The sequence below is a fragment of the Capricornis sumatraensis genome, chromosome 8 (assembly GCF_032405125.1).
Source record: "Capricornis sumatraensis isolate serow.1 chromosome 8, serow.2, whole genome shotgun sequence".
NCBI lineage: Eukaryota > Metazoa > Chordata > Mammalia > Artiodactyla > Bovidae > Capricornis > Capricornis sumatraensis.
This window is the reverse complement of record NC_091076.1, coordinates 77,970,945-77,994,577: the sequence shown is the minus strand read 5'-3', so window position 1 is coordinate 77,994,577 and position 23,633 is coordinate 77,970,945. Positions and strand designations below refer to the sequence as shown.

Genomic DNA, 23,633 nt, shown 5'->3' with positions numbered 1-23,633 from the left:
CCGCCTGTTTTCCAATAAAATCACTTCAAACACAAGCCCGGGGGCTGTCTCTGTGTTTATTGTGGGTGCATGCCAGGGCTGGGGAGTGCCGTGCTCACAAGGCGATGCTGTTCCCACCAAAGCCTGGTCCAGGTACATGCAAATGGCAGCGCCAGGCCCCGGTTTTGCTCCTGGATGTCCCGTGAGATCTGGGCCAGGTGGCTGTGGAAGACAGAAATCTTCTTCCTCGGGGCCTCCTCAGTGAAGTGCTCATCAGGGTAGGTGCCCAGGTACTGCTGGGAATGGCAGGAGAGAAGGCTGGAGCTCCTGACCCGCAAGCCTTGGCCCCATTTTTCAACCAAAAGCTATTCTGATCCACTTGGAGTCTCCTGGGACTCAGGCCACCAGAAAATTCACCCAAGGACACAGACCACCACCCAAGTCCCACTCACCTACCTAAGAACCCAGACCACCCAAGACCCATTCAACTTGAAACAACCCCACCATCCAGTCTAGGCAAAAGCCCACCCTCCATCCAGCCTACCCAGACCTCCCAAGCCATGAGCCCTTTGAAACCCAGACCACTCTAAGTTCCACCTACTAGGAACCCCTGCCACCCTAAACCACACCCCCCAGCAACTACATCACTCCAGGCCCTGCCCCCCAGAAGCCCAATCTGCTCGGGGCATCCTCCAAGTAATGCAGTGTCCCCAGCAGCCTTTCTTCACCCCACTCACTCTCCCGGAACCTGAGACCCCACCCCACCCCACCCCACCCTGGACCTTACAGTGTCCTTGGTTTCATCGCTGACACTCCAGAAGAGCTCAAGGGAGTGGCATGTGACGTTGACCTCAGGGGAGTGAAGCCACCAGGCTTGTCAGGCTCTGGCCTTTGGAGGTAGGCAGGGGGAGCCGGATGGTACTGGGAGAATTGGGCATCCAGCCACTGAAACCAAACTGACCCCCTAGACTCAGTAGGCACAAGGCTGCCAGGACTCCTGCTAGGCCCACATCCCCCATGACCTGGCTTGTCCCCTGCAAAGTCCCCCCTCACCTGACCAGTACTGACAGCAGTGTGTTGGGCTGAGCAGCTGAAGATGGTCATGGTGAGAAACTCCATCAGGTCAGCACAGCTGTCCAGGCTGGAAGACACCCCTGGATGGAGACGGCAGAGGCAGCAGAGTTGAAACCCGGGGTCTGCTGTCCTGGGAAAGTGGGGTCTTGAGGGTGGCCGGCAGGGGTGAACACCTCATCTGAGCTCACACGGCTAAGAGATCCCCTCTGGAAGATCTCCCTGACCCAGGCCTGCAGCTTCAAGTCCTTGCTCACAGCGTGGTTGTTGGGGTAGTAGATGCCAACAATGGAAGGGGGGCAGAAGTACGTGGTGACACAGTTGGGAGCCTGTGCTGCCCCAGGGTGGGGGTTGGAAGAGGCCACTGAAACCAGCTGCCCTAACAGAAGGAAACTGAGGCCCGAGAAGGAAAATGGGCAACTTCACATTCTAGGAAGCGCCAGCCAAGCTTCAAGCCTGGAGGCTTCAGTCTCTGGCTGACTACCAAGCTTTTTGGTTTCTTTTTCAAGTTGAATCCGTGGCCAACATTTAAACATTAGAAAACGACTGGTTTCTCTCCCAAAAAATCTAAAGCTCTCGTTTTAGTCATAGCTGAGTCACCATTGTCCTCATCTGAGAAACGTGAGTGGCCGGCTAGCCAGTCTCTGTCCACCTTCTTTCCTGCTCACGGGCCTTGTAGGCTTCGGCATTCCAGTCGTCTAGGCCACATTAAACCACAAAGAAGGATTGGACCCCAGGCCTCTCTCTGTTCGGACAGGGATGCTGGCGTCCATGTCCCCCACTAGTTCTCAAAGGGCAGAGCAGGGCCTGCCCCACTCACCACAGCATCCACCCTCAGCCATGGCAGAGCGCACGAGCCATTGCTAAGAAGAGTTCTGACATGGGCACCTCCAGCTATGCAAAGTCATTGTGAGGAGTCCCTGAGGACTTCAAGGGGAAGTGGGTATAAGCTGGGCTTGAGCAAGAGGCAGTGTTTGGATAGGAAGAGAGAGAGAGAATCAGGGTGCCTAGCCTCCCTAGGACTCATGTATGCTGAGCAGGGCAAGTGGAAGACGGGGGTAAGACTCGAGGGAAGAGATGCTGCGTGAAACTTTCCTTTCATGTGACAAAAAATGAAGCCACGTGAGGCTCATGAAGTAGAGCCATCACAGAGCCCAGTGCCCAAGGGAGGTGGTTATGCTCAGGAACTGCAGGGATGGGGACCCACAAAGAAGCCAGACATCAAAAACACCTGGCCTCCAGGGTAGAGGCCAGAGATACATCCCAAGGATGTCTCCAGTGAAGGAGACTTAAAAGGGAAGTCTAGAGACAAGGCAACTGTCTTTGAGGGGAATAATAATAATAATAGCTAATGCTCAAAGAGCATATCATATTCACCTGAGATTTGTGCTAAGGGCTTTACATTTAATTCTAATAATAACCTTTGAGGTAGGTCTCCTATCAGCTCCATTTTCAGATGAGAAAACAGACAGTTCAGTCAGTTCAGTTGCTCAGTCGTGTCCGACTCTTTGCAACCCCATGGACTGCAGCACGCCAGGCCTCCCTATCCATCACCAACTCATGGAGTTTACTCAAACTCATGTCCATTGAGTTGGTGACACCATCCAACCATTTCATCCTCTTTCGTCCCCTTCTGCTCCTGCCTTCAATCTTTCCCAGCATCAGAGTCTTTTCAAATGAGTCAGTTCTTCCCATCAGGTGGCCAAAGTATTGGAGTTTCAGCTTCAACATCAGTCCTTCCAATGACTATTTAGGACTGATTTCCTTTAGGATGGACTGGTTGGATCTCCTTGCAGTCCAAGAGACTCTCAAGAGTCTTCTCCAACACCACAGTTCAAAAGCATCAATTCTTCGGTGTTCAGCTTTCTTTATAGTCCAACTCTCACATCCATACATGACTACTGGAAAAACCATAGCTTTGACTAGACGGACGTTTGTTGGCAAAGTAATGTCTCTGCTTTTTAATATGATGTCTAGGTTGGTCATAGCTTTTTTCCAAGGAGCAAGCGTCTTTTAATTTCATGGCTGCAATTACCATCTGCAGTGATTTTGGAGCCCCTAAAAAATAAAGTCCATCACTGTTTCCCCATCTATTTCCCATGAAGTGATGGGACTGGATGCCATGATCTTAGTTTTCTGAATGTTGAGCTTTAAGCCAACTTTTTTCACTCTCCTTTTTCACTTTCATCAAGAGGCTCTTTAGTTTTTCTTCACTGTCTGCCATAAGGGTGGTGTCATCTGCATATCTGAGGTTATTGATATTTCTCCCAGCAAGCTTGATTCCAGCTGTCCTTCATCCAGCCCAGCATTTCTCAGACACAAAGAGGTTAACTGACTTGCCCAAGGTCACACAGCTAGGAAGGAAGAGGAGGCAGGAAAGGACTGCAAGACAGCAGTGTGTCTGGGGAGAAGATGAGAAGAAGTTGAAGAACAAACAAGACAGATGGAGCCAAGGGTGAGGTGTGGAGCCCTCAGGCTCCGGGGAGCTTCACCCCTCTATGGCTGCCCAGATCCGGAGCGCACTGTCTCGGTAGTAGTAGTTGGCAAGGTCCTGAACCTCATGGTCAGCAGTTGGTAGGGCAGACAGAGGGAGCAGTGGGTGAGAGTTTCCAGCTCTTTGGCCATCAGTTCCAGGCTGCCCAGCCGTCCCATTGACATTATCTGTAATGAGCAGACAGTCCACAGCTTCTGGGAGCAAGGGGCTCAGGACCATCCTTGGCTCCTTCTTGGCTCTCTCTGCTGACCACCAGGATCCCAGGCCTGACCTGGTCAGCTGAACTTTCCTGGTGCAAAAAGCCTAGTGCAGCCATAAAGGTTGATGTGGGAGGTGCAGTGGAAATGAGGAATGAGCAGCTGGGGAGAACCAGAGCCTGAGGTTAGATGAGGCAGCCCCAGGTCCCCCGCAGCTCTGGACACTGAGAGGTAGGATCCCTTACCTTGAAGATGGGGTGGCACATGGGAGGCTGCCATAGTGTGGCCAGAGCAAAGGCCTCCATCAGATGGTGGGTTTGAAGCAAATGTGTGTTCGTCTTGTGCACCAGGAACTCTGCATGTCGCACTCAGGTCTTGGCCAGGAGTTAGTCCTCAGGCGAGTTGCTGGGCTCTAAGATGGGGCTGTCTGGGCCAGATGTCTGGGAGAGCTGGAATCGGGTGTATGGGGGAGGCGGGTGGGTGTCAGGCAGAAACTAGGTGCAGCAACTGTGACCTGTCATCCTGCCCATGGGACCAGATCACATGGTCAGCTCCCTAACTAGCCCCATGTCCCCAGGAAAGTTAATTAATCTCCTTGTGACTCGGGTTCCTTATCTGTAAAATAAAGTTGATGATCATAATCTTTTTCATTGGGTTGCTCTGAGGATTTAATGGGTTAATGCTGGTGAAGTACTTAGAACAGTCCTGGGCACGCAGTAAACTCCAGAAGAGTGTTTTCTACACAAGATCACATCCACTACAAGAGAGGAAACACTGCTGAGAGGTAAAATGATCAAAGGCCACCTTGCTGGCACACGTGGGAAAGCCCAGTTGAGGGCTCCTGGGACCAGCACGGAGTCATGCAGGTTCCTGGTTGTGTGGGGCAGGGGCTGGGAGGTGCTGGGTAGGATGAGACAATACATCATATTCAGCACTTGAAACAGCAGCATTGGGAAGGGGAAAAGCTTTCAGTCATCCTGAGCAGATGACATGCCACCCCCCTTCCCTCCCAGGGCTCTGCCTTGCTGACCTGGATAGCGAGAGGTAGCAGCGGGCACTGGCGCAGCAGGGTCAGGGGGGCAGCCAAAAACTGGGGTTGTCCGTTGATGACGCTGGAGCGGACGCTTTAAGGATGGCGTGGTCCACCAGGTACAGAGAGCCCTTCTATGGGAGGAGAAGATGGGGAAGAGGGCTAGACAGGGGGCAGTCCTGGGAGGCTGAGGGAGGCAGCGAGGGGTAGGGGCACTTGCAAGTATTTAGCTGGTGTGCTGTGTGTGCTTAGTCACTCAGTCGTGTCCAACTTTTTGTGAGCTCAATGGATTGTAGCCCACCAGGCTCCTCTGTCTATGGGGATTCTTCAGGCAAGAATAATAGAGTGGGTTGCCGTGCCCTCCTCCAAGGGATCTTCCTAATCCAGCGATCAAACCCAGGCCTCCCACATTGCAGGCAGATTCTTACCATCTGAGGCACCAGGGAAGCCTGAGAATACTGGTGGGGTAGTCTATCACTTCTCCAGACCCAAGAATCGACCAGGGTCTCCTGCATTGCAGGCAGATTCTTTACCAGCTGAGCTACCAGGGAAGCCCCAATTTAACTGGAAGTGGTGGCTCAGATGGTAAAGGGTCTGCCTGTAATGTGGGAGACTTGGGTTGGATCCCTGGGTCGGGAAGATCCCCTGGACAAGGAAATGGCAACCCACTCCACTGTTCTTGCCTGGAAAATCCCATGGATAGAGAAGCCTGGCAGGTTACAGCCCATAGGATTGCAAAGAGTTGGACATGACTGAGTGACTTCACCGTCACTTTTTAATCCTATTCCCTGGAGCCAGGAGGTATTCTAGCCCAGGGCCAATAAAAGAGAGAGATCTCTGCCTGAGTATTGGAGATGCTTCTGCTGTGGCCAGCCCCAAACTTCAAGGACAGACAGGGAGAGAGGGAGCCCGGCTGGGGAATGGCACTTTGGGATGCAGGAGGCACTCTCAGGGGTGAGGGCTCCTCTCTCCTGGTAGCCCAGAGTTGGAGGAGACAGCAGCTCTGAGGAGCACATTGTTCACCAGCTTCAGTGCATCCTCAGAAACCACAAGAATCAATTTTCTAAATGGTAAGGTCCCACCAAATGCAGGGAGCCTGGGAAAGCACCAGGAGAGAGCATTCCACACTGAGCCCTGCCCGCTCCATCTTTGCCCTCAAAGAATAACACACCTCCTTCCAGGGATGAGCAGGAGCTGTTGACTTAAAGGGGTGGCTGAGCTAGCTGGGAAAGGAGTGGGAAAGGGTGAAGGGTGGTCAGGGCTGGGTGGAAGAGAAGGGATCTGGAGGACTGGGAGCCAGGGCATCTGGGCTTCTGAAGACACTCAGAGGGGAGGAAAGGTTGCCTGGACCCCCTGAACTCCTTACCTCTAGCTCAGCCTGAAGACTGGTCCTGGGGCCCATCACAGGAGCCACCATGGCATCAGTGACAGGGAAGTTCCTGGACAGGTGATGACAGTATTGGATCAGGACCAGGTTGAAGCCGTTTAGGAACTAGTAGGCAAAGGAGGTGTCTTCCTTAAATAGAGTATGCGGAAACACATACTCTGCAGGAGGTGGGTGTGCAGAGGGTCGCCCTGGAGACCAGGTACCCAAGTCCCCTTCCTCCAGCACTGCCACCGCTCCCAGGACCCAGATCTCCAGCTTCCAGCACCATCACTTCAGGATGCTCCCTTTCTTCTGCCTCAGCTAGAGGGATGACATCACCAGCGAGTGGTTTCTCAGAAAACAAGGGATCAGAATTTAGTCAAATTCAAAAGGAGTTACCCACTCTTTCAGCCCCACCCATTTCTGGTGGAACCTCAGGTACTCTGTGATATGCACGGACTGCATTTGGGATTTGAGTAGAATCTGAGAAAGTCAGAAGAGTGAAGAATGCTGGACAACAGCAGTGTCCAAGCCCATTCTGTTTTGGATTCTGAACTATGAGGGGTTCTAATTCCCTGTTAAAATTAAAATTCACCAGGTCAATGACTGATTCTCCTGCACCTTTGCCCTGGGACAGCCTGGCTAATTTGTTAAACCAGAACATCATCTTGGGCTGTGGCAACAGTGCTATTTTATTAATGGTTATTTATTTATTGGGCTGCATTGGATCTTAGTTGTGGCACGCAGGATCTTCAAGCTTCATTTCAGCATGCAAACTCTTAGTTGATCATATGAGATCTAGTTCCCTGACCAAGGATGAAACCTGGGCCACCTGCATTGGGAAAGTGAAGTCTTAGCCACTGGACCTCCAAGGATCACCCATGGCTTTTTGTGTGTGTGTGTCCAGAGGTTTTTGAACTGAGTTTCCACATGTATAGTTTGGACCCATAGTGCACTCAGGAAGAGACATGGATATTGGAGAGTGGAAACTCCTAAATCCTTCGACTTAGCCTGGTTTTCAAGCCTGCATGTAAGGCACAAGGCCCCCAAAAGGTAGATGGCAATTTGCAAGGAAAAAGTCTTTCCGCTTCAGGTGGTTTTTCCTGATGGCTGAGGATATTCATGAGATGCCTGTTTCCAGGTGTTCAGAACAACTAACTGTTGGGGACAGTTTGAAGATGTAGTTACAAAGTCAGAGGAGGGGGATGACCAGCAAACAGACCCACAGGGCAGAGGCTGCAGGCTTTCAGAAATGGCGAAGATAGAGCAGATAGCAGGAAAGTGTTTGTACTTGTGTTAACAAAGAAGGAGCATTCTTAGAACTTACTTCCTAGTCATTCTTGCTGAAGCCCTGATGGGTGAGAATGGCTCCAAGCACAGTGGGCTTTAGTCCACCCTGAGGGAGGGGCTGCAGCGGGGAAGGTGTTGGGTGGGGCAGCAGGCTCACAGGGAGAGGATGCAGCCCTTCTGATCCATTTCTTTGGCGACTGAGTAGCGCAGGCTGAGATCAAGCTCCTTGAGGTTTTCAGCATCCAAGCAGTGGGGTATCTCTGGGAAAAATTCAGTCCACCTGTAACGGGCAGAGGTGGAGATGGGAGTGAGGTGCTGGTGGCTGCTGGGCCTGGTTGTACAAGGGAGGGCTTTGGGACGAGAAGCTCAGGCATGGCGAGGTGGGTAAAGGACTGCCCCAAGACTTGGAATTCCTCATGTGTGTGCTGTCGTGGTGGGGGAGGGAGTCAGATCTGAGGCTCAGCTGACCTCAGCAAACAGGAGCAAGTGGTCCCCCTACTAGCCAAAAACTAAGAAGTGGGGATACTAGGGACGGCCAGCCTGAAGTCTCCTTGAACTGCTCATCAGTATTTCTACTGCCTCGCCACAGTCTCTGCCTGGGTCTGGGCATAGAGCAGAGGGTGGCTGTCCTGCCAGACAACTATGCTTGGGAGAGGGAAAATGTAAGAGGGGAACCTGGCCCTAATCCTCAGAACCCCAGCCTCTCCCCTTCCTCTCCTCAGACCTGGGGTGAGGCAACTCTGGTCTGGAGCATCAGTCAGCCACTGGCCTCCCTGTCTCTTTGACTTCTTCCTGGGGGGTGGAGAAGCCCCTCCATTCCAGGCAGACCCCGCCTCCGCAAACTGCAGCCTGCTCCCTCCCAGTCACTGACCCCAGCTCAACAGCTGAGGCCAATGGGGAGGGGGCAAAGAGCAGAGCTGGAGAGAAGGGCGTGCTGACCGTTTTCATGCCCTTCCTCTGTGGGGTCCCAGTTGCCTGCCTCCCCAGCCTTTCCCTTGCCTCCCTTGTGGCTCAGCTGGTAAAGAATCCACTGGCAATGTGGGAGACTTGGGTTCAGTCCCTGTGTTGGGAAGATCCCCTGGAGAAGGGAACAGCTACCCACTCCAGTATTCTGGCCTGGGGTCTCAAAGAGTTGGACACAACTGAGTGGCTTTCACTTTCACTTTCTTTCCACCCTTTCCCTCTGCTTCACAGCCCTGGTCTCTTCCCACCAGGCCCACCCTCCTCCACTCACTACACCCACTGCCACTACCTGAACCACTGGTTCCTCCCCGCCACTGGTCCCTCCACCAGCTCTCTCCTCGAATCAGTATCATTTCTCCCAACCACTACCCCTCCTTACCAGCGGCCCTTACTCTCACCCCAGGTGATCTCCCCTCCTCCACCTGCCCCTCCTCCCACCAGTGGCCACACCAGCCCACAGGGGCTCTCCCTGGCCCTCCACCCGCACTAGCCTCCCTCAGTGGGAGGGCCCTAGCCCACCCCTCATTCACCTGTCCCTCCCACAGCACCTGGCTTCCCTTGCCCTCCAGCCACCAGTAGCAGTGGAAGCGGAGGGGCGCGCCCCCAGGCAGCGGCATGAGCTGGAGCCAGCGGCAGCACCAGGAGTCCCGGGCCGCAGGCACGAGGGGCCCGGGCAGTTCTGGGGGCACCTTGTGCACGTGCACCAGCAGCCCCGGGCCCACATCCTGGGGGGGCGTCACCTCAAAGTCCTTGGGGGTTTGAGTGCAAGGAGGTCTCGTCCAGCACCGTATTCATTGCGTCTTGCCGGAATTCCTTCCCAAAGCCGTCCAGCCTCAGGCGGGAGCTCTCACCTGGGGTCCCAACCAGGCTGACCGACACTCTGTCCCAGGTCCCCGAGCCCAGGAGGGAGCCGGTGGCCACACGCACAGTGTACTTGCTCATGAGTTGCCGTCTAGGGGTCAGAAGTGCCGCAGGGAACGAGGCAGGGTTGGCTGGCTGCAAGAGGGAGAGTCGTCGGGGAGGTGGGGCAGGGGGTTCTGCGAGGCCCCATGTGCCAGGCTGGGGCCCCGTGGCCTGTGCCCTGACAGTGGTCTCCCCTGGAGCTGCAACCCCGAAGCCCGCCTAGCACCTCCGTGCCGCCCAGGCCACTCCCGCAGCCGGCCATCTAACCTTAGCTCCTCTTACTGTCTAAGGGGCTCTGCCTCCCTGAAAGGGGGTCTGCTTAAGGCTACTCCAGGTAACTCCGCCTCCTCCATGTCCACACCTTTGCCACTGGACAGTCTGGCTAATTTGTTAAACCAGAATGCCTAGCCCCTGGGGGGAAGGGACATAGCCACTCTTCTTATTGCACACAATCACCCCGTGTCCTCCAGCTGCCAGCCAGGCCCTCTCTTCATTTCTGAGCCTGTGGTCTGGTGCCTATCCTCAGAGCTTTCTCGGTAGGGGCGTGATCTGTTGCATCCTCGCTGGGTAGTGATCCCAGGCCTCCAAGAAGTCTAGTATGGATAGGGGAGAGAGCAGGGGCGCACAAAGGTGGGGCAGAGGCTGGAAGAGGACCCAGCACTGAAAGAAAGGTCGCAGGCTCTAGGCACTGCAAGGGTGGGACGTCTGGCCCCTCCCTCCAGCCTGTCAAAGTATAAGTTTTCAAAAAAATTAAAACCATGATTCATACAAATTAGAGTGAACATAAATCAAAGCTGAATGGCACAAAGTCAAAGTGGTAATGCTGGTTCCATGAACAGTTGAGGAGCTGCCATTTGTAGGCAATTTTATAAAGGATGTTAAGTATAAAATTGCTGAGTGAGATACCATACTAGCTACTGTCCTACACGGTGATAAACTACCTCCTTTGGGGTTATCTTATTTTACTGAACAGAAATCATTTGCCTCTCTACCAGACACAAGTTATGTGAACTTTACATGGACTAGCAAAATCAAGCAGTGATACATTCTTCTAGAAAACGATCCTTGAAAGGACAGGCAGTTGTTCTGTTGATCAGTTTTGGATATTTTTTTCTTTTTTGAGATTTATTTATTTTTGGCTGCGCGCAAGCTTTCTCTAGTTGCCGAGAGCGGGGGCTACTCTTCGCTGCTGTGCTTGGGCTTCTCATTGTGGTGGCTTCTCCTGTTGCAGAGCACAGGCTCTGGGAGCTCGGGCTTCAGTAGTTGCAGCTTGTGGGCTCTAGAGCGCAGGCTCAGTAGTTGTGGTGCATGCGCTTAGTTGCTCTGCAGCATGTGGGATCTTCCTGGACCAGGCAGCGAACCTGTGTCTCCTGCACTGACAGATGGATTCTTATCCACTGTGCCACCAGGGAAGTCCCATGGATATATATATATATATATATATATTTTTTTTTTTTTTTTCTAATAAGGCTGTCCCTGTGGGTATTATCAGGCAATCAAATAGCTCTCTTTTTCCCCTTTCCGGTGGTGACAACCTCCTCACAAGAATATGCCTCTCGCAAAGGATCTTCTTCATCCCTCTCCAGAAGAGAAGAGGAAACACAAGAAGAAACACCTGGTGCAGAGCCCCAATTCCTATTTCATGGATGTAAAATGCCCAGGATGCTATAAAGTCACCACCGTCTTTAGCCATGCATCAACAGTAGTTTCGTGTGTTGGCTGCTCTACAGGAGGAAAAGCAAGGCTTACAGAAGGATGCTCTTTCAGACGGAAGCAGCACTAAAAGTACCCTGTATCAAGATGAACGGGAAACCATCCCAATAAACACGTTTTGGATTAAAAAAAAAAATAGCTCTCTTTTTCTGGGATTTCCCTCCACCCCATCCCCCACCTCCACTCTCAATGTAAAGTCCCCATTCCCTTATGCCTCATCATGGCCCTGTTGTACAATCCCTCTACCTTAGGTTTTTTTTTTTTTTTTTTAACCATCAGAGAGGTCATACCATGATAATCATTGTGCAAGTAATTTCCCACCTATGCAGCAATATATCATGGATGTTTTTCTGTGTCAGCATTTGAGGATTGAATTTGTTACCAGCTACATCATTTTTCTTAGTTGGATTGTTTCCTAAATTTCCAAAAGATTTTTCCTATTATAAGTAATACTGCATAGAACATCTTATAAGCATTAGATTTCGAAGTTTGAGACTTCCAAGAGTTCTCCTCCAAAGCTACACTGTCAACTGTTTCACCAGGGCCCTGTGGCTTCACACCTGTGATCCTTGACCTCTCACATCCACCCACACCTTTGGTTCCTTGCCTTTACTTTTTATGCCCCACAACCCTTGTGTCTGCACTGTCTCATTATCCTCCTTCTGTGCTAATGTCTTATAGTGTTTCATCTGTTTCTACCTCTACCTACCCAGGGCTTTATCCTTCTCTGTCCTTAAAACTCAACATTCAAAAAATTATTATCATGGTCCCATCACTTCATGACAAATAGATGGGGGGAAAGTGGAAACAGTGACAGATTTTATTTTCTTGGGCTCCAAAATCATGGTAGACAGTGATTGCAGCCATGAAATTAAAAGATGCTTGCTCCTTGGAAGAAAAGCTAGGACAAATCTAGACAGTGTATTCAAAGGTCCATATAGTCAAAGCTATGGTTTTTCTAGTAGTCATGTACGGATGTGAGAGCTGGACTATAAAGAAGGCTGAGTGCCAAAGAATTGATGCTTTTGAGTTGTTATGCTGAAAAAGACTCTTGAGAGTCCCTAGAACAGCAACGAGATCAAACCAGTCAATCTTAAGGGAAATCAACCCTGAATATTCGTTGGAGGGACTGATGCTGAAGCTGATACTCCAGTACTTTGGACACCTGATAAGAAGAACTGACTCACTGGAAAAAACCCTGATGCTGGGAAAGATTGAGGGCTGGAGGAGAAGAGGGAGACAGAGGATGAGATGGTTGGATGGCATCACTGACTCAATGGACTTGAGTTTCAGCAAACTCCAGGAGATAGTGAAGGACAGGGAATCCTGGTGTGCTGCAGTCCGTGGGGTCACAACGAGTGAGTGATTGAACAAAGACAATCTCTGGTGACTCACTCTACCCTATTTTGGAACACTAGACAAGGAGTGGCAGGAGGTAAGCTGGACTCTCCCCCAGCTTTTGGGACCTTCCACCCTACAACCCTTCCTCTTTTCCCTTTCCATGACTCCCACCTTCCAGAAATTCATGGTCTGGTTGAGAAGACACACAGGTAAATGAAAAGGACATTAGGAGTCATGTATGTATTAATTCCTCCATTCAACACCTCCTGAGCACCTACAGTGTGGGGAGCAGTTACAAACCCTGTCCTTGAGAGCTTACAGTCTAGTGACAAAGGGAAGGACGGGGTTCAGGAGTTCTGAAACATGCCTCCACGGGTAGCCTCAAGGGCAAGTGAACGATGGAGGCGGCATGCCAGCTTCATCCTGGATGTCCCGCCTACAACACTCCTCTCACAGTCCATTGGCCAGAATTGGCCATGTGACTGCAACCTAACTGAAAGGTAGGCTGGGAAATGCTGGGAAGTAGCTGAGATATTTGTCGAGCATAGATTCTCCCTCTTGGAATTTGAACATTGAGCCAAGGACAAAAAGTAGGAGGAGCTTCGTCATCCTGACGGCAGTGCCCGAGGACAGTGTCCACTGGTTCTTGTGCCCAGAGTTTCCAGTTTCTGGTCCTTCCTGACTGAGTTTAATTCCTACTGTGTTTAACATGTCCTCCAGTCCCTCGAGACACTCGGTTTCTTTTTCACAAATTTCTTTATTGCTTGAGTTTGCAGGCATTGTTTTAAACAAAAGAAGCTTGACAGCTGTATCTCTGAATCATTTGGGGCTGCACTGAATCTCAATAAAGAATGGACAGTTCCAGTGCTGTGAGCTGGGCAGCATTCCCCTTTCTGAAGCATTGTTCTATTTATTTCAGTGGCCATGTTTATGTAATTATTCAAATATATATTGTATGTCTACAGTGGTTTATAAAAATTAGGGAAACTAAAAAACCAGAGCTCTATTGCCTACACTATGAGACAGAGATGGAAACCATCAGGTGAATTCAAGGGGACACATTTTTGGCATTAATGGATGTTCACTGAGTCAGAACAAGAAAAAAGAAAAACAGAAGAATGTATAAGCAATGTTGGAATTCTGTCATTGAAGATTGAATCTAGAAGGCAGTGTATGATGAATGATATAATACTGCCTAAGTCTCCAGAAATGGAAACTGTCTCATAATATGCAAGGCTTTTGTCCAACTTTGGGGCATGTTTTTTTAGAAAGCGGATGTGGGCACTGCCTGCTTGTCCTGGGCAGTATGTCCTCCTGCCATGCTTCCTGTGGCCTTTCTCAGTGGGTTGTTCATTTCAAAGCTGTGACCACAGGTCACTATCAACTTCTCTGGCAGTTTTCAGGCGGACAGTCTACAAGAGGGCTGCCCTTGAGTCAGGTGACCATTGGTCAGGTCAGCTGTGGTCAGCGAGACCAGGGGCAGGACTCTGTTCCCCCCATGGAACCCTTCCAGGGGGCTGCAGGTGTGCAGGCACTTTGACGCTTAGAATCTTCAAAAGGCATAGTGGTGTTCTCCAATGAGGTTCTGTTCTCTGGGGTTTTATGTTTTTGTTTTGTTTCTGTTTCACCATGTGTGTTTTGGGAGGTTAGTTATACCAGGCTGTTGTCCTAGGAGAGGCATAGGGGGGCCTGATTTTCTGGGGAGTCTTTTTCTCTGGGTGGCAGGTAGCCTAGAGCGATGCCCCCATGGGGCCCTGTTCCCCAGGGCAGTTAGATGGAGACGCTATTCTCAATGAGGGGAGGGTCCAGATAGGGGTAGGATAGCGCCAGGCTGCGGTTTCGCTCTTGAATGTCTCGCGAGATCTCAGCCAGGCGGCTCTGGAAGGCAGCGATGCTCCGGCGCGGGGCCTCCTCGGTGAAGTGCTCATCTGGGTAGGTGCCCAGGGGCCTCTGGGAACCAAACACAAGGATGGGTGAAGGGGCTGCTATGCAGCTGCGACCCGCCTTAGCCATCCACCCCGGGGGACCTGAAGCAGCCTCTGATAGACCCACCTTCCCCTGAACAGTGACGATTACTGTGGGCAGCTCTGAGGATGAAGGCTCAAGTCAAAGGGCCCAGCCACCCTGGAACTTATCACACGTTTCCCTTGCAGCAAAGGGTGACTCTGCATCATCTCATTTGGCCCTCCCTGTGAGATGTCCAGTGCCCATGTGTCCCCCTGGGAAGGCTCCGTGGGGTGTGTGACGGTAAAGTGGGATCTGGGTCAGGAAGGGTAAACAGCATCGCCTCCCTTACCCAGGGCTGGCCCAGCCGGGTTCCCAGCCCCACACTCACTCGGTCTCCAGGCTCCTTGCTCAGCAGCCAGAGGGCAATGACCACATCACACGTGGCATTGCCTGGTGGGAGGGTGGCTAAGAACCCCTCCAGACTGGCCTGGCCTTTGGAGGTGGGTGGTGGCAGCTGCATGCTGGGTGGCAGGTTGGGCATCCAGGCACCAAAGTCAAACTGACAGCCAAGAGGGCAGAGTGAGGTTAGAAGCCCATCCTCCTCCCCAGTCCTGCCCCCCGACATTGACCCTTCTCACCTGCCCCGCACTGACAGCCGAATGCTTGGCCGAACAGTTGAATATCACCATGGTGACGTACTGTATCAGGGCTTCCCGCGTCCCCAGGGTGGAGGGTAGACCTGCAGGGAGAGCTAGGCTGGGAATGGGGCTGTAAGGGTCCTGAGGACAATGCTGCAGAGGTCTGAGGGTAGGACCTAAGAACCGAGGTCCCCCTACCTGAGCTCTCCCGGCCTAGGAAGCCCTCGGAGAAGATCTCCCGCACCCAGGCCTGGAGTTCACTGTCATCACGGACAGACTCATCACTCGGGTAGTAGATGCTGATCATTTCGGAGACAAAGCTGCAAGGTGCATGGGGTTGCTGTCCCAGCTGCCAACCCCAACCCTCCCTGAGAAGCGCCCCTGCCCAGTCTGGTGCGGTTAATGTCCATCCCTCCTCCTGGTGGGTGCCTCCGTGGGCCTTCCTTTCCTTCCTCCCTGCCCCCAAGGCTGACGCTCTCTGGGGCTGAATCCCTCACCACTCCACTGCACCCCAGATCTGCATCCCATCATCCCGGTAGTAGTAGTCCGGGATGTCTCCAACTCCTCGGGCCCGGATATCATCAGGCAGACACAGGGCAGAATAGTTCAGCTGTTCCATGTTCTTCTGTATCAGCTCAGAGAAGCCTCCAATGCCAAGGCCTGTGGACTGGGAGATTGGACTCCTGGTTACCACAGCCCTTGCCCCAGAAGCAGGAGGTAATACTGTTTGGGGAGACAGGGCCACTCCCACCCCAGGATCTCAGAGTCTTCATACTGAAGGACTAGCCCACCCCTATTCTCCATGAACCAGTCCTTACCCTGTCCACCACCTCCCCAGGGGTGATGAGCCGTTCTCGGGCCAGCGTGTTGATATGCAAGGTGTACCGAGTGTGAGGGATCAGCAGCTGTAAGGGCCAGAGAAGAGAGCTGGGTAAAGCCTGAGTATCTCTGGTCCCACGCCTTGCTTCACAGAGGCACCCAGTCCTGTAAATCACTCATGGAAAGAGATGACAGTGACAGGAGAGGCTGCCTGGTACAGAGATCAGGGCTTCAGGCCCAGTGATGGGGGCTGAGATCCACCAGCACCCTTTTCTGTGACCTTGACCATGTGTGTTCCTCTCTCTGGGTATATCAGATCACTGGGCAAATGAGAGGGCTCATCTGGATGAGCTCTGTGAATTCCTCTGGCTCCAGCATCCTGTGATTTTCTGACCCCTGGGTAGGCAAAGCACCGTGAAAACCAGGGCCTGTGGGCCTGGCAATGTGGAACCATCCCCTAGAGCCCACCACTGAGTGCCAGGCTCTGGGAGCTGCTGATTGTCAGAAAGAATCAGCCTGGATTGAAGAGGACAGGGTAGGGCCTGCATCCAGGATCTAAGAGACTGTCTAAGGAAGAATCAGAAAGTCTCAGCAGCTGTGGACCCATCACACTGACAGAGGAGATGCTCCAGGCCCCTGGAGGGGATGAATATGGGCCATCTGATGGCTTAGCAAAGCCTACCTTAGAGACATGGGTCTCTCTCTCATGGCTTCCCATCTCTGCATCGATCTGCAGAAAACCTGCTGGCCATGTTCTCACTTTGGCATCTGTCTGCCCCAGGTCTCTCCTTTCCTAGGAGCTGGGCTCCTGTGACAGCTCTTGGACTGAGCTCCCCTAGAAGGGAATCTCTCTGGGGCATAACCTGCTGTCATATGTGGTCCTTCCTCTATCCCCAGTCCCCATCACCTCATCCCAGCTTAGGGCTTGTCAGAAACCAGCTCCTTGGGGCAGTTGTGCAGGGAGTTGCTACTGAAGCAGGATGGGGGCTTAGCATCCTGGCCTGGAAGGACAGGGCCATGTGGGGACAGGCTTCATGGATGAGGCACCCCGAGGGCCAGGCCCAGGTGCAGGGACCTGCAGGCTTGGGGCACAATCTGGGCCATCTTGCTGAGCCACTGACCTTGAAGAGGGGGTGGCAGTGGGGCAGCTGGCGCAGCGTAGCCAGGGCGAAGACCTCGGGCACCAGGTGTGCCTGTAACAGGTGTGTGAGGGCCTCATGGATGGAGAACTCGGCATTGCGCACCCACGTCTTGGCCAGCAGCCAGTCCCACTTGTCATCACTGGGCAGAAAGATGGGGCTATTGGCCCCGGGAGTCTGGCTGAGCTGTAGGAGGGGTCGGTGGGGACAGGCAGCCTTGAGTGTCTGCCCTCTTCTCAGTCAGACCACTCCCCACTCCTGCCCTGCCACCTCCCAGCTGCTGACCTGGATGGCGAGTGGCAGCAGGGGCCCACGGCCGGGGCACTGGTATAGCAGGGTCATTGGGGCCGTGGAGAACTGAGGCCTCCCATTGATGACATTGGTGCGGACCCCAGCAAGGAGGCCGTAATCCACCAGGAACAGAGACCCCTTCTGCGGGAGAGAGCAGGGGAGCCTGGGCTGCCATCTGGCTTTCTGCAGGTGGGGAGTATGGGAATGCGGGAGAGGATGTGGGGCGAGGAGTAGAGTGTACAGGAGAGGGTGTTCTTGGCACACCGTGCACCATAGGTCCTTAACCAATGTGTGTACAGTTCCTTTTCGGTAGGGATGGGCCTGAAGGACTGAGATGGGGGCGTGCAGGGCCGGGACCCCCTGCCCCTCACCTTGAGCTCGGCCTGCAGGCTCGTTCCGGGGCCCAACACCGGGGCCACCATGGCATCGGTGACAGGGAAGTTCTTGGGGAGGTGGTGACAGCGTCGGATCAGGACGGGGTTGAGGCCATTCAGGAACTGGTAGGCGAAGAAGGCATCCTCCTGCCAGTGCTCAAACACGTATTCTGTGGGGAGGGGCAGGGGAGATGGGACTGGTCACCCCAGCCCCTGGGGGACTGCCTCCTGGGCACCATGGTGGAGCTTCTCTTGGGTCCGTCCTGTGTGCCCATCTCTTCTCGCTCTGTACCTTTCTCAGGGTGACCTCCTCTGACCCCTTGGCTTCAGTTCACCCAAGCAGCATATCTTAGTCCCCAGACCACCTGGCCTACCATCTCCCTGCCATCCCCATCTCTGTGACTCAAGCACAGCACATCTGAAGCTGAACATGGGCTCCGGCTCCAGCCCAGGCCCCACCCCCATTGCCTGGCTTCCTAGGAATGGCACCTCCATGCACCAGATTACCTGGAGCAGAGCAGCTCCCCGCATCCTCCTCCCATCAAGTCCTGTTCATTCTCCATCCTCAGTAGCTCCTGGTCCACCCATCCACTCCGTGTCATCACTGCCTTGCTGAGGTTTCCATCCTCTGCTGACCACGACCAGAGCCTCATGTCCTGTCCTGCTTCCACTTCTGTCCAGACAGCCCATCCCCTGTGGCACAACTGGCCACAGCATTCCCCAACAGGCAGCTGGTTGAAACTTCCCACTGCATATAGGAAAGGCCCGAGCTCCAACCATGGCCTCCACAGTTCTGCACAGTTGGGGGCTCAGACACCTCCCCTGCTTTGCCTCCTATCTTCCTGCCCTGGATCAATATTCTTTGGCCACAGCATCATCTTCTGCCCCTAGGAGGTCTCTGCTCCTTCCATCTTCACGGCCTTCACCTGCACCATCTCCCAAACCTGAAGGGCCCTCTGTTCCCCTACACTACGCCCAGAACTGTTGACACCTATCCAACTTTGAGGTCTCAAGTTTTGACTCAGCCTAAAGTAACCTCTGTGGGTCACTCCCTAGCTGGACCAAGCCAGCTGCCCCTTACACACTCTTACTGGAGCTGCAATGTGCAGGCTTCACAAGTGAACCTCTTGATTTACTTTTGAGCCTACTTTGCTTTTTGCTTGCTCAACTGGAAGCTCTGGGGGGACAAGGACTGTGTCCACAGCCCCTAAGACACTGTCTGGTATGTAGTAGCCAAAAAGTGTCTGATGGATTAAAAGGCATTAGAAGATCAGAGATGCCCCCAGTACACATCCTCTTTTGTGTCTGGGGAGAAAGTAAGGCTCAGTGAGGATCACACAGTGGACTGGGGCTTGGTTTTCTGAGATTCCTGTTAGCGAGAGCTGATGTCCCAGGGAAGAGGTCTGTAGCCCTCACCTACAGCTGGAGTCTTCCGAAAGTTGAACACCCGTCTCATTTCCTCCAGACTCTTCCAGAGCCCCTTGCGGTCAAGCAGCCCTTTGAGTTTCAGCTCAGCCAACCTGCCAGAAGATGTGAGGGGTGGGGGAGGCAAGAGGCCCTGGGAAACCCTCCCTTGTCAGCTAGGCTTATCCTTCCTAGGATTCCAAACCAGCTTCTGGGGCCCAAGGTAGTCACTGCCCCAAGGCTGCCATCACCCTGTGGGAATAGGTGGTGAGTAGAGGCCTTGCCCTGGGCAGGGTCGTGTGACCCATATTTCTGATGGTGGGAAGGGCAGAAGGCAGGGGTCCTAGGGAATCTGAGATCCATGGACAGGAGAGGGGGTTTGTCCTCACGCAGAGCTGCCTCGCAGGTAGAAGGTGGTGTTCTTGGCCACAGAGTATTTGATGTTGAGGTTCAGGTTTTTTACAGTCTCCTCGTCGAGGCACCGAGGCCAGCCTGGGAGGTAAGTCTTCCAGCTGAAGGGAAGAGCCAGAAGGCAGTCAGCAAGAAGCCTCAGGGAACCCACTGACAAGGGATAGGGGGTGGCAGACTCTTCAAGGCCCTGATCAGGGCCAGTGCATTTCCACAAGCAGGAGTCTTTCTGGGCTCTGCCTTTCCCCTCCACCCTCAAGGCTGCAGGGGGAGCTGCCATGTTCCCTGGGAGACTCCTCCCCTGGTCCATTGATTGGTCCAGGGTTGGGCACCTGGCCAGAGAGGGGCCAATCAGAATCCTTCCTGGGAAGCTGGAGATTGGGGCTGAACCTGGGGAACCTCTCTCTCTCTGGGTATCTGGGTTATAACATGTAAACATCAGGACTGCTAGTTACAGCTATTTCCCATTATGTGGCCTGGGAGCAAAGAAAGCTGTTCTGCAGAGAGAAAAGTGAAGCAGGAGAGAGAAGCGTTTGGGGGCTCCAGAGACAGGGAAGAGACTCACCTTGTTTCTGGCCCCTGAGATTTGGCTACACTTCCAGCCCTCACTTCTGTGAATATCTCTGTGACCTGTTGACACATTCCCTTTTTTTTTCTATCTGCTAGTTGGAGTCTGTTTTTGTTTTTGCAAAACTCCCGACCAACAGAAATGCATTGCAGAGGGGACACTGTCCTGAAGGTGGGAGTGTGTGAAGGCATCAATTGTGTTTGGCAGGCATCCCATGGAGAGACGCTTCAGCCTCTGTAGCTTGAGGGAGCCTAGAAATTTCCTCTGGTCTGGCCTAAAGCATCTCTAAATCCCTTTATCCAGCAGCAACACAGCCTGAGATTTTTGGGCGAAATGGTAAAATCATGTCCCTGCAAAGCTGAGTCGACCCCAGCCAGTTGTCCTTTCATTCCTTCCCTGTTCATTCTTTAGTTCATTCAATCATTGCCTTGGGTTCAAACAGGTACCTTCAAAGAACAACTTGTAATTAAAGTACACTCCCACCAAATGGTGGCCAAACCCTGCTTCTCAAACTTCAATGCACAAAAATTTAATTCGCCCAGGGATCTGGGTAAAATGTAGATTCTCATTTAGTAGGTCTGGGATGGGTGGGCCCAAGACCCTGCATTTCTAGCAAGTTCCCAGGTGATGCTGACTCTGTGGATCTGAGACCTTGCTCTGAGTATTGAAGGTGTAGCCACCGGGAGCAGAGGTAACTGAGGGATATTATGGACAACAGTCTATACATTTGTGCAGGGCTTAGCAGCTGACAAGCTGCATTCATAACCATTTTCTCATTTGTTCTTCCTAAAAACACAGATCAGACTGGTATTTTTAGCTTCTTACAGGAGAAAATAAGGATTAAAAAGATTAAAGAATTTGCCTAAACTTTCACATCCCCTGCCCTGCATCTCCTGACTCCTGTGTCTTTGTTTGCCAAGAAAGGAAGAAAGCGCTCCTTCACGCCATGGACACAGCCCTCTCCATCTGTTCCCTCACCTGGGGCTGTTGCTGGCAGATTGGGCCTCACGGTTTTCTCAGAGATATAATTCACAACACATGTGGAAGCACCAGCAGCCAAATGAGCCTGCAGCTGCTGTGCCCCCAGAGACCTGAAGCAAAAGCCTGCAGCCTGGGCTTCAGACACAGCCCAGTTGGCCAGATCGTGACCTTTTGAAAACCTGCTCCTGAGTGTGGTCTCTGGCTTTCTGCCTCAGGAGAACCCAGAGGCTCCAGTCCCTTCTGCAGCCCTCCACCTTCTGCCAGGGGGCTCTTTAGGACTCAGCTATCCCAGCTGACCTCCAACAATGTTGAGACCAGAGCAGGGAAAGAGCCCCCTCCCACCCCTTGCCCACCCTGGAGGATGAGTTTCCTAGGGGTTGGGGTGACATATTTCTGGTTCTGCCCCTACTTCCAGGAGAACACAACATGTTGATGTTTGAAAAAGCCCCAGGGGAAGAAAGATGTCAGCAAGATTAAGGCATTGAGAGCAGTAGGTTTCAAGGTTTTGTGGGCATGAGTCACCTGAAAGTCTCCTTAATACAATATTGTTGGCAACAAAGACTTACTGTATCACATAAAAAATTATGCCTGGAACCTGTGTGCCTGTGTGTGTGTGCTTAGTCATTCTGTCTTGTCCGACCCTGCGACTCTGTGGACTGTAGCCCACCAGGCTCCTCTGTCCATGGGATTCTCCAGGCAAGAACACTAGGGAGTGTTACCTTTCCCTTCTTCTGGGGATCTTCCCAACCCAGGATCGGACTGGGTTTCCCGCACTGTGGGCAGATTCTTTACCATCTGAGCCATCTGGGAAGTCCTGTAATAACCTATAACGGAATATAATCTAGAAACAACCCGAACCACTATGCTGTATGCCCAAAACTATTACAATATTGTACATCAACCATAGTTTCATTAAAAAACACCAGCATTGCCGCCCTCCCCCCTCCATATCTGAACCGGGTGGTCTGAGGAGGTTCCGAGTGTCTGCATTTCTAAGGAGTTCCTGGTGATGCTGTGATTGGAAAGGACAGAGGACCAAATGGAGACTTCCTACCACACCATCATCGGCGGGAAAGGGCTGACCCTAGTCCGCGCAGGCAACCTACCTCTACCCCCTCTCCATACAGAAGCCCCCTCCTCACCGGTAGGTCTCCCGCCTGGCCTGCAGTTCCTCCCTGCGGTGTTGCTGGAGCGTGGGGTGGTGATCTTCCCAGGAGATCTTCGCTGTGGGAGCAGTGGAGCAGGTGAGGAGGGCAGAGAAAGCCCCCTGACGCCTGGCCTCAGCCACTCCCCCCTCCACTTGATTCACCCCTTACCAGGTCCCTTGCCCGCAGAAGGATGGCTTCTCCCACTCTAGACTGCCACCTCCCCCTCCCCGCAACCTCCCCTTCCGGCCCCCCACCCTCCAACCCTGTGCCCCTGTCCTTCCACCTTGGCGACACCGGTTCATCTTTCCGATCCTCCCTTGCCCTTTTCCCCAACACACCAGCCCTCCCCTTTCCTGTGTGCCTGTCACCTGTCCCCTCCCGCAGCACCAGGCTCCCCTCGCCCTCCAGCCACTGGTAGCAGGGGAAGCAGAGCGGCGCGGCCCCGTGCGGCGTGAGCTGGAGCCAGCGGCAGAACCAGGCGTCCCCGGCCAAGGGCGCAAGGGCTCGGGATAGCGCTGGGGGCGCCTTGTGGACGCGCACCAGCAGCACCTGACCCACGTCCTGGGTGGGCGTCACCTCGAAGTCCTCCTCCTGTGGGGAGGAGACGTTTAGTATCCTAGAGGGTCGTCCCTCCTGCTCCCTCCTCCGCCCCCACCCCTACCGCCCAAGCACTCACAGCGCCCGCGTTGAACTCTTTGCCGAGATGGTCCAGGGGCAGTGGGGGGGTCTCTCCTCGGGTCCCCACGATGCAGACAGATATTTTGTCCCACGTACCGGCCCCGAAGCCCTCTCCGGTGGATACCCTCACCCTGAACTTGGCCATGGTGACAGCCGGAGTCTGGCTCTCTCCTGCTGGCCGGACTGCAGAGCCTAGTTGCTCACCCCTAGGGACATGCACCTCCGCACCCTGGCCAGGCAGCTCTGAGTTCCCGTGGGACCTATCACCGCCTCAAAAAGCAACCCTCGGCTCAGGGCAGAGAGGGCGGGGCTGAGAGGAGGGGAGAGAGGCAAGCCGCTGTGTCGGCTGGTCTGCCCTGGGACGTGTAGGGACTGAGGTTTGGGAGACAGATCCTTTCAGTGATGGGCAGGGCCAGAGGGAATTGGGATCCAGTGGAGCTCAGGGGTTCATTTGTCCACCTTTTTGTTTCTTTGCCTTCTTAGCCTTGAAAAGCTATGCAGAGAAATTCCCTGGCGATCCAGTGGTTAAGATTGGCACTTCCAATGCAGGAACACGGGTTCGATCCCTAATCAGGAAACTTAAGATCTTGATTGCGGGACAACAGGCCTGGGGAGCGGGGTGGAATCCATTTTTCTGCCATTTTAATGGAGCTTGGGGAGGGGGCAAAAGCCAATGTTTGTTTTATCTAGAATAATTTAGAAGATCAACCTGTTGCATTTCTCCATGCCTAAATCCCCACTAGTTCTATCCATTGTTCCCCATTCTGTTACCTTTTTTTGTTTTCTCTATATTTCTGCTGAAGCAGAAGGAACCTTGAAGCAGGCAACAGTTACATTCTCTTAGCTCTGGGAAATTTGGTGGGAAATCAGAAGAAGGTTGAACTAGAACCA

At 53.1% G+C, this 23,633-nt stretch overlaps 2 protein-coding genes and 1 pseudogene across 4 annotated transcripts; 1 reads left to right on the top strand and 2 right to left on the bottom strand.

The window, feature by feature from the left end:
• Positions 1–56: 56 nt before the first annotated feature.
• On the bottom strand, positions 57–9,332 carry LOC138083616 (polyunsaturated fatty acid lipoxygenase ALOX15B-like; annotated as a pseudogene).
• Positions 9,333–10,842: 1,510 nt separating this feature from the next.
• On the top strand, positions 10,843–11,076 carry LOC138084173 (small ribosomal subunit protein eS27-like). The gene has a single exon (XM_068978311.1). The coding sequence runs from the start codon at positions 10,843–10,845 to the stop codon at positions 11,074–11,076; it is 234 nt and encodes a 77-aa protein (XP_068834412.1).
• Positions 11,077–14,117: 3,041 nt separating this feature from the next.
• LOC138083074 (polyunsaturated fatty acid lipoxygenase ALOX15B-like) lies at positions 14,118–22,887 on the bottom strand. 3 transcript variants are annotated; one of them, XM_068976683.1, is made up of 14 exons: positions 22,741–22,887; positions 22,433–22,655; positions 22,059–22,140; positions 19,349–19,471; positions 18,972–19,075; positions 17,553–17,725; positions 17,176–17,322; positions 16,873–17,076; positions 15,751–15,837; positions 15,430–15,599; positions 15,131–15,252; positions 14,933–15,033; positions 14,683–14,853; positions 14,118–14,297 (listed from the first exon to the last, which is right to left on the bottom strand). In XM_068976683.1, the coding sequence occupies exons 1-14, from the start codon at positions 22,885–22,887 to the stop codon at positions 14,118–14,120; spliced, it is 2,034 nt and encodes a 677-aa protein (XP_068832784.1). The 3 variants fall into 3 exon arrangements, with proteins under 3 accessions (XP_068832784.1, XP_068832785.1, XP_068832786.1); XM_068976684.1 differs by lacking the exon at positions 15,751–15,837; XM_068976685.1 differs by lacking the exons at positions 15,131–15,252; positions 15,751–15,837 and having other exon boundaries at positions 15,443–15,599.
• Positions 22,888–23,633: the final 746 nt, after the last annotated feature.